We start from the raw sequence: 16,891 nt of genomic DNA, 5'->3' as shown, positions 1-16,891 counted from the left end.
TCTCCACCAACATTTATCTCTCAGTCAACATCTACAAATTGATGATTCTTTTCATTTAAGTTGTTGTTTTTTTTGGGATCTTGCTATGCACAAATTGCCTAGCATGTTTCAACTTTACAATAATGACCACTGCTGAAAAGTTACTTTTTTATTTTCTGTAAAGCACATTGTGGACACTGCCAATGGGTCAAACTGGATGGATTCAACTGGTCTCTTTCTGTCCTTTCCTTGTAAGCTTGTGTTGAAGTCAGGGAATATTTTTCCACACAGTGACCTGGCTGGTCTTCCAACTAGGTTTGAGGAGACAAAAACACCTGATAAATTGTGGGGATGCCTAGGCAAGGTGCTTACACAGGCCACTTGGCCTTCTTTCTTCTGGTTCTTAATAAATTTAAGTCTTTTTGAGCTCCATGGCTAAATTTGAAATCAATCAGATACTCTCTACAGAGAGACAAATCACAGGATCTTGCTGTACTTAAAACTCAAAATATAGACAGAAGCTTGTGTACCCGTAAATAAATTTTCCAGCTTGCCAATGTTCCCAAACACTATGTGTGGTGTTGCAGCAAAGTAGAAAGTTGGATGGTTTTCACGCCACATTGTTTGCAGACAAGTACAAACATCACCAAATATGTCCGCCACCTAAATCATTCCTCAATTATTTAATGCTCGTGTGTACGTGGCTTCAATGTATCAGATCACATCGGCATTTTTCAAAATTCACTGCAGACAAGTCACTTAATATTGTATATAAAACATTTATTAGAAAATCAATTAAATAAAAAATCTTCTAAAGAAACAAAGTACAGATGAAAGGAGGCCAGCACATGCCCACATGGAATTTAGAAGTGGTTTTGAGCCCACTGATTCATTCCATTTCCTGCCCATGTTCTGATTTTGCATTCAATTCAATGCTGTTTCTCAACAGTTTCTGCAAAAACAGATTAAAAGGTTATGCTCTTGTCGTCATCCTTGGCATGTGCCACTGCACCAAAACCACATAAATGCAACTCTCTAGTGGCACTGGATTCCAGATTTGTTTTTGGAAAGAAAATAAAAATGTTCAAATTAACACTGCTCAGTGCCTAGGAGAGGTATTTTGTAGCAAAGGTCAAATACCCAGTGTGACCTGCCACCTCTCGCAGTGGTGCACCACTTTTAAACTGGGTGGTTCCCTGCTGCGAATCACTCCAGCTGTTTTCCTTTGACTGGTTCCTCACGTCCGCTGGCAGGTCCTGGCTATTGGTGTCTCCTGTACCAAGGTCAGGGAGCTGCAAGCTCACTGTCCTGACATCATACACACGGAGAAGAATTTCAAATGTACTGATATCCATGAAGTCTTCTTCAGTCATAGCTAGACAGGTGCGTTGTACTTGTTCAATACAGGGGGAGAAAGAACAAATCCTGCCACCTGTGTTAAAAAAGACGTTTAGAGATTTAAAATAATTATAACATCACAGGTGCCCATTTCACCCAATCACAGAAAATATTCATTCACTTTCCCTTTTCTATTTTTATTTTAAAGCTTTTGATTTGCTGTTCATCCTTCATTGTTCTTTCCCTTTATTCCTTTCCTCACAATCCACCCCCCTCCACCCCCACCTTTTCAGCACCTGGTCTTTAATTCATACAGACTGACTGCAATTATTACATTAATTCTACATGACCATGGTCATGTTTTTTCTCCTCCTCTCCAAACTCCCCTGAGCCTGAGGTCAAAGATTGCAGAAGGCACAACCCGATATGGTGGAATGAGCCAAAAATTCAATGAGTGCAAATAAATCCTGAAGAATTAAAAGTTGTTATACAAATTAGACAGCAACCTAGCATCTGTTTTGAACACAGCCACAGGATGGGAGCTGAAAAGAAATGATGGAAAAATAACAGTCACTCAATAGGATTGAATGGTAGACTGCACCATAAAATAAAAATTGAAGATGTATCGGCATGTTAAACTTCCACGGTCGATTGTGTTTGACCTTATTGTGAAAACAAAGTGCTTTGGAAAAGGAATATCAGGCAACCTTATTTCCTCAATACAGAAACTTGCCCAAGACCATTTTATTCATTAGGTACTTCAGAACTGTAGAACACAAAAAAATGCATACAAAAACCTGAAAGCATCACTCTAGTTGGGGTTTAGCCAATCAACTGAAGTACAATTGCTCACTTTTATATTATAACTCTGTTGACATGAAGGTTAACATTTCATGAGCTTCTTGATTATTTTTTATACAAATGCACACGGGCACCCACATCTCTTTGCTCCTCCACAGCTCCTCTCATTCTGAGAATATTCCAGTTTGTCCTTCAGATCCAAAGTGGATGATCTCACACTTTCCCACATTGAACTCCATTCGCCATTGATTTGCCTACTTAATCTGTTTGTGTCTCTTGGCATATTCCTGCTCTTATGTACTGAATTTACTGTAAACCCTAACAGAATCCTCTGCAAATGTGCATTTACAACACTATTTCTTCATCTAAGTCATTGGTATACCCAGTGAAAATGGTACTAAGGTATTGCCAATAATAAATCTTCGTTATTTTTCCTGTTCAGGTTATACAGTCCTATGCAACAATCCAACAAATAACATTGCCAGTATAATTAGAACATTTTCCCCCAGTTTATTAATATTTAAATGAAATACATACTAGATTTAATGCTGTCTAAATAAATTTTTATACGTGCATAATTTTTAAGCTTTAATAGATTAAGGAAGGATGCTAATCACAGCAATAAGTTTCAAGATTTAATATTTCTTAATAAAACGCAGCTTTAATTTTATGCCCTTGGTGCAAGATCACCCTATCAAGATGACTGATAAGGGAGGTTACGCACAAAGCCTTTCCAAATCAGATCAAGGATCATCAGTAAGGACAGTACAAGTAAATCCTAGTCTTGTGACTCAGATTCCCTGTAAATTATTTATACTAAATAAATGTAACTTTCCTAAACTGCAAATTGCACCAAAATGTTAGAAATGTTAACAACATTTATTCCACTTGCAACCTGAGATTGTTCCAGCTTGTTTTGTCCAGATCAATGGGAATTCAACAGCAACAACCACCTTCAAATATACCTGCATGTTGACAGCTGCTTGAGCAAAGCCTGCATTTTAATCACCTTAATAGTCAGCTCACCAACTTTAATCAAAGAATCTGCTCTGGCTATTCTAGGAATGATGTGGAGTTGCTGGTGTTGGACTGGGGTAAGCACAGTAAAAACCTGGTGTTGTGAGACTTCTTACTATTTAGGAATGACAGAATCTATCAAATGGCAGATTTTTATAACCATTGCAGAATTCTACTTGATTAAATAACAGCATTTCACAGGTTTACTTTATGCAGTAATAGTTGCTTTGTAAAACCAATTAAGCACCGGATTCTAACCATTTTGACTATCCTACCTTTGGCCCTGGTCAATTACAAAATATATAGTAAAGGAAGCCAGGTGGTATTCAGTGTAAATTTATCCTTTGAATTCAGTCTCCAAAATTATTTTCTTTTAAATCTGAAGTGAGAGGTCACGCTGGCAAACCCACGTCCTTGAACACCTACTCTCTTTACCAAGCTAAAGGTCTCGGACTGATTACCTGAACATTACACATATTTATAGTTACTGGTGGAAAATATAACTTGATAAAGACCAAGTCATTCTGAAATCACCCACCTGGACATGCCACAAATCACCAACCATCTTTGCCACAAATACAGGAAAAAGGGCTGTTTGACCCTCCCAACCTCCAAGAGGGATTCAAAGAGAAATAAATGCAACAATTTAAAAAAGATACAAGGACATTCAAACCAGAACCTGATTCAGCCAAAGCAAACTGGTTTTCTCTTTCCATTCATTGGTTAACAATTATATCTAATGTTCGCTCTTTGTATTTTTGCATTAAAGTTAAATAGCAGATCAGAGACAAATTTCAAAATACAAAATCAGCCTTCGTTACTAATGGCTCTGTGGGCCTTTCCCAATTAATAGGTGAACCTGCCTGTTTGTATGTCAAATAATTCATCATCTTCAGTTCTTGTCCATTTGCTGCAATCCCACCCCTGCTGCCTCAACACGTCTTACTTAGCAGCACATTGTTTAGCCATCTGGATCCTAGCCTTCAGGTGATTAAGGGCCTCTTCAATCTTTTTCATTGTATTTGGTAGACCAAATGACCTTTACTTAGTCCATGTTTTTCCTCCTCCTGCATGCCAATGATTTTCACTAACAATTCTTTCCCCTTCTGCAAACACTGAGGTACAGTTTACCAGGGCACAGTTTCATGGGCATCAGTAACATTCCAGCATTTCTTCCAAGTGGTCATTATTTATATTGAATTCTTGATGGGTAGTCTGTGCTAGCAGGTTATTAAACAATGCTGGCATCACAAAAGTGTGATTTGCAGCATGGTAGCACAATGATTAGCACTGCTGACAGACAGTGCCAGGGACCCAGGTTTGATTCGTAGTTTGGGTCACTGTCTGTGTGGAGTCTGCACGTTCTCCCCATGTCCGTGTGGGTTTCCTCCAGGTGCTCTGGTTTCCTCCCACAGTCCGAAAGATGTGCTGGTTGGGTGCATTGGCCATGCTAAATTCGCCCTCAGTGTACCCGAACAGGTGCTGGTATGGCACGACATGGGGATTTTCACAGTAACTTCATTGCAGTGTTACTGTAAGCCTACTTGTGACACTAATAAATAAATTTTAAACATCTAAGTCCACTTGCATGAACTTCTAGCAAGGGTCAACAGATAGAAATCTGGAGAAATCTGCCAATTCGAGTGTAAGCAAAGGAGAGGAACGAATTGAAGGAATCCTGTCAATATTCTATTAGATTATCCAGCAGATCTGGTTGGGAGTAGTACACCTTCAATTCAAAGCACTTTTGAAAATTGTTAACTTGATGATGGTTAGTTGAATCTCAACTTTAATGCCACGTTTTTAATATAGCAAATGTTCCAAAGTGCTTCACAAGAATGCTTAACAAAATCTGACATCAGTCATAGGAGATAACAGAATGTTTAAAGGTAGATTTTAAGGGAGCACTTCTAAGAGAGAGATACAAGGTGAGGAAGTAGGAGGTTTATGGGAAAATATGCCAGGGCTCAGGGCCAAAGCAATTGAAAGCAGAGCTATCAATGGGTGGGGATTGTGGCAGTGGTTTGATTAAAATCAGAGATACAGAAGGGATATGGAGGTCTTGGGGAAGTGATCGAGCTAGAAGAGATTACAGAGATAAAGGAGATGAGGTAATGGAGAAATTTGAAAACAATAATGAGGCAGTGACAGACTGGCAGAGTTTTGGAACAGCACAAGTTTATGTAGTGTGGAAGATGGGAAGCTAGCCAGGAGAGCGTTTGAATTTCAATAGACAATTTGCATATTCTGCTTATTTAGTTTCATCCACACTATAAAGGGGAAGGTTTTAAAGTTCGCAACACCAACATACATTTTTATTGTTACTTTGTTTTTTTCCTTGCATCTTATGTAGGCCATTTTGTTCTGCCAAATAAATATAGCTACTTATGCATATTAAACCTGGCTTCTTCGCTTTCCCAAGGTTGCATGATGAGAACCCCATCACATTAGCCCATAAATTTAGCATATCAGTTTACTATACAGACCCAAAATATCTGTGTTCATATTTGATAACAATGACATCTAATCATCATTGCAGGACTTTTTTTTCTTAAAATCTTTTGTTTGGTTTAACATTATGTCCATATTTGCAAGTTCAACATTTTTATATGTAACATGCCAGGAATTTATGATAAATTTTATTAACATGGCTGTTTTCTACCATTTTAGCTGAGACACCAATCTCAGCAAATTTGTATTCCAACACTTCTTTGGATTTAGCCCTTCTGAGAATTACAGTAATTTTTCAGAAATTGAGACACAAAAAACTGAGCAGAATCTATTTCACAGTTCAATATAAATGACAGTGAACACTGATAGAAAAATCTGCTTGTAAGTCGAAGCTGCGTTCAGCTGGTTCTTAATGTTATACAGACTGAACTAAATTCACTGCACACTTGCCTTGGGAAGAGGCAGAATCTTCAGTTGAAGATCTCTGTAAAGAGTTTCAGCTGTTTCTTGCATTTGGGTACAGAACCCCACAATTATTGAGGACAGAGATGCTCACAGAATTACCTCCCTCCATTACTGGCCTGACTATTCATCACTTTTCTCAAATGGATACGACAGGGTTAGGAACAGAATTAGGTCATTCAGCCCCACTAGCCAGTTCTATCTTTAAATGAGATCATGGCTGAACTGTGACCCAAATTCATATACTTCCTTTAAAACTCAGGGATGCAAATCATCTAGTTCTGGAGATTTCACCCATTGTCATTTTAATGAGTTCCTGCCCCGATTCAATACTAGTTTCCTGGCGAGGTCTGACATATGTACTTCTTCCTCTATTGTAAATATTGACGCAAAGGGAGTATTCAACATGTTCACCATTTTCCAATTTTCATAAACCAATTTCACTTTTAACAGTTTCTATGGGACCCCATTGCCCCTGACCTCCATCTATTTGTTCTTAAAATAACTGTGTAATTTCTGTTAATTTTGACATTCTTTGCCAGTTTCTCTAATTCCCCCTTTCAATCTGTTTTGTCACCCTTTGTAATCAGCATTCCTCAAGGTTGCATTTATACATGTTTTTTCTTTTAGCTTTGTCTCTTATAAAATCATCCAAGGAATTTTTAAGTAGAATTCTTGCCCCTTAAGGGTATACCTGGATCTGTTCCACATTACATTTTTTTTAGAACACCTCCCACTGACCTTCTGCTTTTATCCATAAATGGATTTGCCTAGTTTACCGTAGGGAGTCTGTTTCATTGCGCTGATGTCAACTGTACCTAAATCTCAAAACCTAGCTTCAGGTTTCTTTCTTACAAACATTACATTCAAAATATGATTTTTTTAAAATAGGTATTAGAGAAATGTTCATGTACCATGCTAACTAAAACCGGTTAATTACTAAATCTACTACACCTTTCCCTGTTGTTGGTTGCACAACACATTGTGTCTGAAACAGTTTTCTGAAACAAACAAGAAATTCACTATCCTTCTGATATATGCAAATCTGGCTACTCCATCCAGATGCAAGTTAAAAACTCCCCACTTGTCTAATCTCTGTGGTGATACAAGATGCCACATAACAATCTGCTACTGGGGAGGCCTAAAAATGACTCTCAGAATGTCCAAAATCCTTTTCTATTTCTTCATTCTGTCCATAAAGTCTCCACTGCCTGTTTACCTCATGTCCTTACTTCCAGAGAAGTGACTTCATGCTTAATCACTAAGGATACTTCTCCAACATCTCTCCTATCTTTCCTGTAGACAGCTTGAGCTGGCATATTTAGTTCTGAGCCTTGACCATCTTGTAGCCTTCCAGGTTGAATTCATTCAATTCAATTGGTTTATGATGATCCATGTATTAAAATATTTATTTGGATCGTACACTCTAATCTGTCATTTGGTTTAATTACTTCATAGCTCTTAGTTATTCCTTTACTTGCAGTACCTAAATAACAATCTATAACTGTAGCTCTAACTTCTTGCTTTTCGGTTGCTTTCAAACTATTATTTATAGTATCTTTTTCACCCTAGACCTCCACAATATCTACCAGTTTAACATAGTTGAGATTGCTCTGGCTATCCTTCCCGCTAGGATCTTTAGTCCTAGCCTGGTCCAGGTGCAGCCTAGCCCAACATTATGGTTTTTTTCCTATCCTAGTGTCAATGTCCAATGAAATGGAACTGCTTCTTTTGCCATTGTTCAATCCCTCAATCTGCTCATCCCTGTGGCAATCCAGAAATTGCAACCTTCGAGCTCCTGCTCTTTAATTTAGCTTCTAGTTCCTTGCCCAACAATTTTCTCTATGTTGTTTGTTCCAACATGGAACATAACACTGGATCCTGCCCTGCAATCTCCAATTTTGTTTCAAGACATTTTGAGATATCTGTCACCCTAGCACCAGGAAGGCAACATACCAAATGGGACTCTTGATCCTACTTAAGAATACTACCTGATCCTCCAATTATTGAATCTCCTACAAGTTCACATTATTCTTCCCTCAACACCCCCTCTCCCATTTTTGGGCAACCTCTGGTTTTAATGTATCACAGTCTGCACTCTTATGTACACTGTACTTGCTGCATAGTGTCAGTCCTGCAAGTCCTCTTGTTTTCTATCTCACCAAGATTTTGCCTGCCAGGTGAGCTGGTGAGAGTGGAGTGGATGCAGCTATTAGAAGGAAAAATTGTGTAAAATGCGTGGGAGATTCTAGAGGCAGAGTGTAGACATGTCCGCATGAAGAAATGGGGTGGTACTACCAAATCTAGAGCCTTTGACTATCCAGAAGCATACAGGCCAAGATAAAGCAAGGGGCAAAAAAAGCTTATGACAGTCATAAAAGACTTAATACTATAGAAAGCCTAGAGGAGTATAGGAAGTACGGGGATGAAGTAAAAATGGAAATACAAACCTATGGTGTTTTACCAGTATGTTAAGAGCAAGAGAATATCAAAAGGAAAAGGTAGGGATTATCAGAGATGTGAGTTGATGCAAGGGATGTGGGCTGGGTTCTGGGTTCTGAATGAGTACTTTGACTTTGCCTTCACTGAGAGGGATGATGCAGATGTTCTAGTTAAAGAGGAGTATGAAATAAGCATAATGAAAGAGGAAGTATTGGAGGGAATGACATCCTTAAAGGTGGATAAATTACCAGGGCCAGTTCAATTGTATTGCAGGTTGTTGAAGGAAGCCAGGGAGGAAATAGCAGATTCTCAAAGGATCATTTTCCAATCCTCACTCGATACAGACATAGTCTACGGACATCGTACCATTATTTAAAATGGGAGCAAAGGATAGGCCAGACTTTGGTGATGAGCAAATTATTGGAAACAATTCTGAGAGACAGGATAAAGCATCACTTAGAAAGACATGGATTGATCAGGATTAGCTGGCATAGTTTTGTTTGGAGAGGATCTTCTTAATGACTTAACAGAACTTTTGAGGAAGTTGTGGTGAATGTTGTCTTCACTGATACCAGTAAGGTATCTGATGAAGTCTCACATGACATACTGGTCAGTATAGTAAGATTTCATGGGATACAGGGCAGGTTAGAACCAAAATTGGTTCAGTGACAGGAAAGAATAGGTAAAGGTCGATGGGTGTTTTCACAAATGGAAAGTTTCCATTGGTGTTCCACAGAACTCAGTGTAGAAGCCTTTGCTGCTGTTCTATATCTTAATGATTTAACTTAAATATGGGAGGCATGATTGGGAAATTTGCAGATGACACAAAAAATTGGCCATGTAGTTGATAGTGAAGAGGAAAGCTTTTGACTCCAGAATAATATCAATGTTCGGTTGATTGGGGAAGAGAAGTTGCAAATGGAATTCAATCTGGAAAAGATTGTGTGAGGTAATGCATTTGGGAAGGGCAAACAAAGTAGGGGATACTCAATAAATGGGAAGACAGTAAGAAAGGTTGAGGAAATGAAGACCTTGGCGTGCTTGTCCGGAGGTCCTTGAAGGTGTCAGGACAAGTGGACACAGTGATTAGGAAAGCACAGAATGCTTTCCTTTACTGGGCAAGGTATTGAAGAAAAAAAGCAGGGATGCAATGATGGAGCTGTGTACCAGGGATCAAAGACTTAAAGTGGTTGGTAGAAGGATTAAAGGACATATGCTGGTTAGGCCACAGCTGGAATTTTGCATACAGTTATGGTCACCACATTATAGGAAGGACATAATTGCTCGGAGTGAGTGCAGAAGAGATTTACCAGAAACGCAGAATACCTATAATAGAGGTGGTGGTCATTGGGCCCATTTAGCCGGCACTGACAACAATCCCACCCAGGTCCTATCCCTGTAACTCCACGTATTTACCATACCAGTCTTTCCGATACTCGGGGACAATTTAGCATGACTAATCAACCTAACACACCCATCTTTGAAGTGTGGGAGGAAACCAGAGCACCCAGAGGAAACCCATATGTACACAGGGAGAATGTGCAAAGTCAACAGCGACAATGACCTGAGGCCGGAAGTGAACCCAGGTCCCTGATATTGTGAAGTAACAGTGCTAACCACTGTGCCAGCCATTGTTGCCAAGGCTTGAAATTGAAACTATGAGGAGAGATTGGCTAAGGTTGTCTTCCTTAGAACAGAGAAGACAAAAGGGGTAATCTAGTTGAAGAGCATAAAATTAAGTAGGGTCTAGAAAGGACAGGCAGCAAAGATCAATTACCAGGGGTCAGAGATTTAAGGTGATTGGTAAAAGGATTAGAGGAGATATGCAGAAAAACCTTTTCACGCAGAGAGTGGGCAGGCATCTGGAATTCATTGCCTAAGTTGGTGACTGAGGCTGAAATGTTCAACTGATTTAAAAAGGTAACTGGATCTGTACCTGAACTGCTGTAACCTGCAAGGCTATTCACCAGGTGTAGGAAAGCAGAATTAAAATGAGTGGCTAGTTTCTTTCTTCTCCTTTTTGGCCAGCATAGACACAAAGGGCTGAATGGCCTCTTTCTACACTGCAAATTTTCTGTGGTTCAACGGTTTTTAACCTACACATTAATCGGCCACATCCGCCCAGGTCTGAAACTGCACCTTTCTACGTGACAGGACCGAAATCTGGAGCAAACTGTCCATGTACCTCTTACCCTTCCCTTTCTGTTGGTCTCTCTCCGACGCACAATCCAATTCGATGACTCTGAGCCAAAAATGTTCAAGACAGAGATATCTACTGGACATGTGTTCACTGTGAGCTTAATTTCCACAAACCACCACATATTGTAGACCATGCACACAATATGTGCCATTGTATGTTAATTTAGGTTATTTATACCCAATGTTTCCACTAAGCTGCATGCATGTTTGAGCAGCCTGGAAAGTACTGCACTGAACTGCGTGCGAGATTAACCACAAAGCAGCTTGGAAGGTATTGCACAGAATTAAATATCATGTTGCAAAAATATCTGAAAGAGATGTACATTGAAAAGAACTGGCCATGCCACCAAATTTTCACAGGGAAGAATTTTGCAAGATTTCCTCCTTACTCTGCACACTAACTTGCACTAAGCACTAATTAAAAATATTTGGATTATGACGGTCTCAATTTATCCTAACTGCTATAAGTACTGGAGTAAAAGAGCAGCGCCTTTTTCTCTCCTCACATTGAACTTCCACACTTTATGGGTGGAGAAAAACGGGCAGGATTTTCCAGCCCTTTCTATCAGTGGAGCTTCTTGTTCTGCTGAAAGTTGATCTCCAACCCCATCCCCCACAAATCATGCAAAAGTCTGCAAGCTTTGGTGGGACAGAAAGATTCCACCAACGGCCAATGACCTGCTGCATTCGACCGTGGGAAGACCCACCCGCGGAGTGGGGGGGGGGGGGGGGGGGGGGGGGGGCAGCGGTTTCCTCCCTCAGTGCAAAGATGTGCAGGTTAGGTTAATTGGCCATGCTAAATTCCCCTAGGTGTCTGGGTTACAAGGATAAATGTGGGGTTACGGGAATAGGGCCCCGAGTAGGATTGTGGTTGGTGCAGACTCAGGTGGGCCGAATAGCCTCCTTCTGCCCTGTAGGGATTTTATGATCTCCACATGAATCAATTAACTGGATTCACAATAAAGTTAATGTTCTATCCAATCTCTCCTCAGCTTCAATTTCAACAATGGGTGGCACAGTAGTTAGCACTATTGCCTTACAGTACCTGGGTTCACTTCTGGCTTTGGGTCACTGTGTGGAGTTTGCACATTCTCTGTGTGTCTGCGTGGGTTTCCTCCAAGTGCACCGGTTTCCACCCACAGTACAAAGACGTGCAGGTCAGGTTGATTGGCTATGCTAAATTAATCCTAGTGTCAGGGGATTAGCGGGGTAAATATGTGGGATTGTGGTTGTGCAGACTTGATGGGCTGAATGGCCTCTTCCTGCACTGTAGGGATTCTGTGATTTGTATTTGATATATAGATACTGGCTGCATAAGCTCCACAAGGTAGACCTCATTCTAAGTTACAGGTGACATGGTCCCTGGCTGATGTTCCAACCTCCGTTTGAGGAGCACGGCTGGTTTGTTGCACTGCTTGGCGTGCATTAAGAGACATCTTAAAAAGGGACTGCTGCATGTGCACGGTCTGCTTGTTCCTTGTGTGGCATATTTTCTGATGGCTTCTGACATTTCTTTCTAAACTCTCCACTGAACCGGGTTAAACTTCTGGCTTGATAATGATGGAGGAATGAGGGATATGGCAGGCCATGAGGTTACGAATTGTACAATCCTGCTGCTGCTGCTGATTGCACGGAGACCTAGTTTTGCTATTAAAGGAATTTTTCAGTTGATCAGTGGATTTAGGTATCTGAGACCCAAGTGAAGACTAATAAGATACCAGGTATGTTTACAATGGGAAAGAGGCAACTTATGTTGAAGATCTTATTTGGGATTGGAGATCAGTGGAATGGGTGAATGCGAATTATGTTTGGCATTAACACAACATTATAGCAACGGAAGACTGATTCTAAAACAGGCAAGTTGATTGCCCAATTAAGATATAACTTTATGTTAAGGAATGCCTATCTAGGGGTGATTCAGGTCAATATTCCCAAAAGGAATAAAGTTATCAGGCAAGTTCACATAGGTCCAGTCACTTGACTCAAAAGTAATGATTTAAAACGTATTATCCTACTTGTTTATAGAAAAATATTTTTCCTCAATCAACTTAGCAATATTTAAGGAATCACAATTGCACGAGAATTGATCAGTGCAATAGCATCAGATTGACATTAAACGCCTAACCATCTTGTGATAGCATTGAGATCTTTATTTAAAAAGCATAGCGCACATAAAAATGGAGGGAACAAGAATAGAGGAAATGAAGGAAAGCACTCCAATAGGATTAGATAACAAAGCAAACTGCCAGTATGTTTTTGGTTAGTGTTATCATATTATAGGTAAATAGCAATTTTACAAGATAATCATTTTATTCTTGATTCAGTGTTCCCATACCTTCTATTTTCAGGGCAGATTTTGCATATTTTACAGCCTCCCAAGGTGACGGGATGTCCAGAAATACAGCATCGGCAACATTGTCAACTCCAAAACCTTCCTTACAAACATCCTGGTTTTTCACTGTGACCAAATGGTCTATTTTGTGATCACAGAACTCTTCCTCAGCTTTCTCTGCTCGCTGTTTATGAAACTCCACAGTGTACAGCCGTCCTGTTGGTGCAATTGTCCGAATGATTGCATGGGAAAGTGAACCACTTCCTGTACCTACAACATTAGCAAAAAGGATGCGTTACTTTCTAATCTAAAGAAAAGCACGTCATGCAACAATGAAACTTTTGCAGAATTGAAGTAACAGACAACTAGCAGCAAGAGGGAAAATGAAAGTGATGAAAGGAACAGTTGCTGGGCAAGTTCGAGGCTTTCGTCAAAATGCAAGAGTTAGCAAAGTTCAGAAAAGGAATTAAGATGACAGGGATAAAATGGTTTATGTTCTGCCTTTGTCCATTACATTTGAATGCACAAGTTGCATAGGATGGTGCAAAACATACAGTAAATATTTCTCAATGCACAAGATGCATCAATAAATGGAATCTGAGTTGCTTGGTTCAAACATGCAGGCACGGTCCAATCAGCACTCAGGTTAACAGGGGAAAGATAGGAAATGCCAACTTTATCTACTCAGATTTAACTGAAAATAAGCTTCAAGAAATTTTTTTTCTGAGCACACTGGTCTGAACACGACTTCTGCAACTTCATACTTAACTTAGTTTCTTTATAGTATAGTAGTGGTGGTGGTGGTGGTGGGAGGTGGTTGGAAACAGACAAAGAGAACATCTTAGTATAGATTCTTAGAAACACAGTTTGACTGAGGTCAAAGCACCTGACATTGGCTGGTCCTTTTCTTCTTATGAAACTGACATTCTCAGTGTTTTCAACATTGCAGTTCTAATTTTATTTCTGCACCCATAATCTCTTTTTGCTTCCCCTTCCCACAATTTATTCCATTCTCTCAATGTTTTCCTAGGACAAGCCTCTCACTGTCTTAGCTATTTATAAGTTCATTTATATTTTAGAATGTCTATTGCCTCGGCAAGTGGATCTATTACAAATGGAAATGTCACGCATTCTGTTTTAAAAGCAGTGTGCAGTTCATTAACTTCCTCTCGTGGTTGGAGTATGTGACGCCTTCTCCTCCAGTTTCTGTCACCCACAGCCATTAAAATGCTAGGTTGATCTTTCAGACCTGAAGATCATCATGCCTGAAATTTTAATTCATCTTATTTTGCCAAGTGTTAAGCATGATCGTCCAGGGTGAAGGAAGTCCTTTAGTAACGAGGTGCGCTGAAACTCAATAAAAACGGGCCTTTGCGGCAGCTGGCAGTGGAAAAATTGTCTAGTTTGCTTTGGGATTGTCACTGGTGTGCACGGGAAGCCAGGAGGCCAACCTCCCCATAAAATCCAATTTAAACTAAATGCAAGCTGAAGGTAGCAGGCAGGGGGGCTCTGCTCAGCCCGTTAAAGCCGGGACACTAATCATGAAGGAGTAGTAGCAGGTGCAAAATTCACATTTTCCCAGTATTGTTACAGCTCTCAAATCTCATTTAATGCTCACTTGTTGCGTCCTGTGAACCTCAAGTTAAGACTCTTTTGTTCTCCCTACTGCCAAGAATACAATGTTGATTCACAGCCGACCATTGAAATGGAAATCAGTGCATGAATGAAGTTCAAGACTGTTGCAGATGTTTGAAGTTTCAGAAAAAATAATCCATTCATAAGCAAATTGGAAATGTACCATAGGAACTGTGCAACTATTCTTGAAGTCAAAGTGAACATTACACTCAGTCACAGATCCAGATGCATACTTTGATTCTGCATTTGAATAATTATTCATAAACAATCCAACTTAAAATGCTTAGAACTCCAGTGGATCTGAAGCACTTACGTAATTTTATTTGGTTGGTACAAACTCCACACAATATTTCAGTAAATTGCACGTCTGTGCAATAATCAAAAGTGCTCATGCAAACTCAAAGATTCTCGAGAAGTATAAATTGTATAAAAGCAAATGATTGTGGATGCTGGAATCTGAAACAAAAACAGAAAATGCTGGAGAATCTCAGCAGGTTTGACAGCATCTGTGGGGACAGAATATATAATTGTCACTGAGTCCAAATTTTCTTCCTGTACATTCATAAATGATCCAGTTAGATGCTGTGGCCCAAATTTTATGGCAATAGTGATGGCAAAACTGTTAGCATTCACGATCATTACTTATCCAGTATCTATATCCTTACACACACCAAGTCATGTTTCCCCTTATCCCTGTACTTGCTCATGATCAAATGCCTCAATTTCAAGACTTTTGTTCAGGATATGGGATGCGCCACCTGAGTAGGTGGAAAAAGCAGGTAAACCGAGGAAATCAAGGGGAAATTGGATCATTATCTGAAAATGAAGGCTACGAAGAGAAGGCCAGGGAATGGCACTAAACGAAATGCTGCATTGGAGACTGGCATAGGCACAATGGGCCAAATGGCCGCCTTCTGTAAAACCCCTCCATGTCCCACCCTATCTCAAATCTGCCCTAGCCTCACAAGCTTCCAGGACAACTGTGCCTCATCTAATATCAGCTTCTTGAGCATCCTCTTATAATTGCTTCACTTTTGGAAGCTGTGTCTTCAGCAGTCCAGTTCCGAGCTCTGAGATTCCATCTCAAAACCTCTCCAGCTTCTTTAAGGCAATAACATAGGGTTAACGAGGGGCATATGAAAATGAAACCTGGCCAGGGAAAAGCATCAAGTAGCTCATGCAAACTCAAACATACTAAACCTCACAAAAATCCAGTTTACGATAACCCATAACAAAAATGTATTTCAGAATCAACTCCAAAGCTCATCCGAATACACAAGGGGCTTCTCCTTGTTTATATTCATTAGCTAAGTCAGCTGCTGTTGAAAACACCATCTGTGAGCACCACTTGAGCATATCGCCAGTTGAATCATGTGGTCGAGCTAAAAAAAAATCCCCTGACATCACGCCTGCTTACATACGTTTACATAATCAGCCAACCTTATGTGCAAGCCTCTTCCTTCCTAATCCTGCTACCAAATATCATGAAACACAGCCCATTCAGCAGGCAGATATTCTGTTAAAATTGGCACTGGGACATTTTGGCCCGATTAAATCTATAAATTTCGTACTGGAATGTACACAGCCACTTGATCAAAAGACAAATGCTTTATTTCATTTCTGCCTCTAGTCAGAACAACTCATGGTGAAAACTACCAAGGACGGTGATGATTGAAATATTTTCGAATACCTGCAGTGCTGTTTTGAATTTAAAACAGAATCCATTTGCCAATACAATCAGAATTTTTAAATAGTTTTCCCCATTTAAATTTTGCACCATTGTTTTCTAAATGTTATATATATTGCAATAAGTTTAATTTGAGATGCATTGCTGACAAATTAAATTATGTTTTGCCTTAATTTACTTTGATTCTGTTGTTGCATGATCTTTTTTTTACAAACACTCTCGAGTTAGCTGCTCGCAGAACCATTGATGCTGCTTCTTCCCATGTTACTCTGCTCCATGAAAATGCTTTCCCTTCCACTTAGTGTCTCACTTGATCTTCTGGTTTACGGCTCCAAACTCAGCATGTGACAAACAGTTACTTGGCTGAACTATCATCCCATAGTTTTAAGGGAAAAGTGGCTTAATTATTATTTGTGGTGCTTATTAATGAGGTGCTCTGTGGAGAGAGCATTGTTGGTTATGGATTCCTCCAGCAAAGGGCAAGCTTAGACATGTGGGCTGAATTATCTATGATTGGAATAAACAACAGTGGTTTTAAAGACACAGGA

The 16,891-nt window shown here is 39.8% G+C and overlaps 1 protein-coding gene across 2 annotated transcripts in view; it reads right to left on the bottom strand.

Annotated features, from left to right (window-relative positions):
• Positions 1-742: 742 nt before the first annotated feature.
• Positions 743-16,891, bottom strand: part of trmt61a (tRNA methyltransferase 61A) — a 42,960-nt gene continuing 26,811 nt past the window's right edge. For both annotated transcript variants that reach the window (XM_080201979.1, XM_080201980.1), the window contains exons 3-4: positions 13,025-13,291; positions 743-1,411 (exon numbers count right to left, since the gene is read on the bottom strand). In XM_080201979.1, coding sequence (XP_080058105.1) covers positions 1,086-1,411; positions 13,025-13,291 — 593 coding nt within the window. In that variant the 3' untranslated portion in view covers positions 743-1,085. The remainder of the gene's footprint in view (positions 1,412-13,024; positions 13,292-16,891) is intronic.

The sequence above is a fragment of the Carcharhinus amblyrhynchos genome, chromosome 14, assembly GCF_965287045.1.
Source record: "Carcharhinus amblyrhynchos chromosome 14, sCarAmb.v2.hapA, whole genome shotgun sequence".
NCBI lineage: Eukaryota > Metazoa > Chordata > Chondrichthyes > Carcharhiniformes > Carcharhinidae > Carcharhinus > Carcharhinus amblyrhynchos.
The sequence above is the reverse complement of the archived record's forward strand: the minus strand, read 5'-3'. Positions and strand labels throughout refer to the sequence as shown.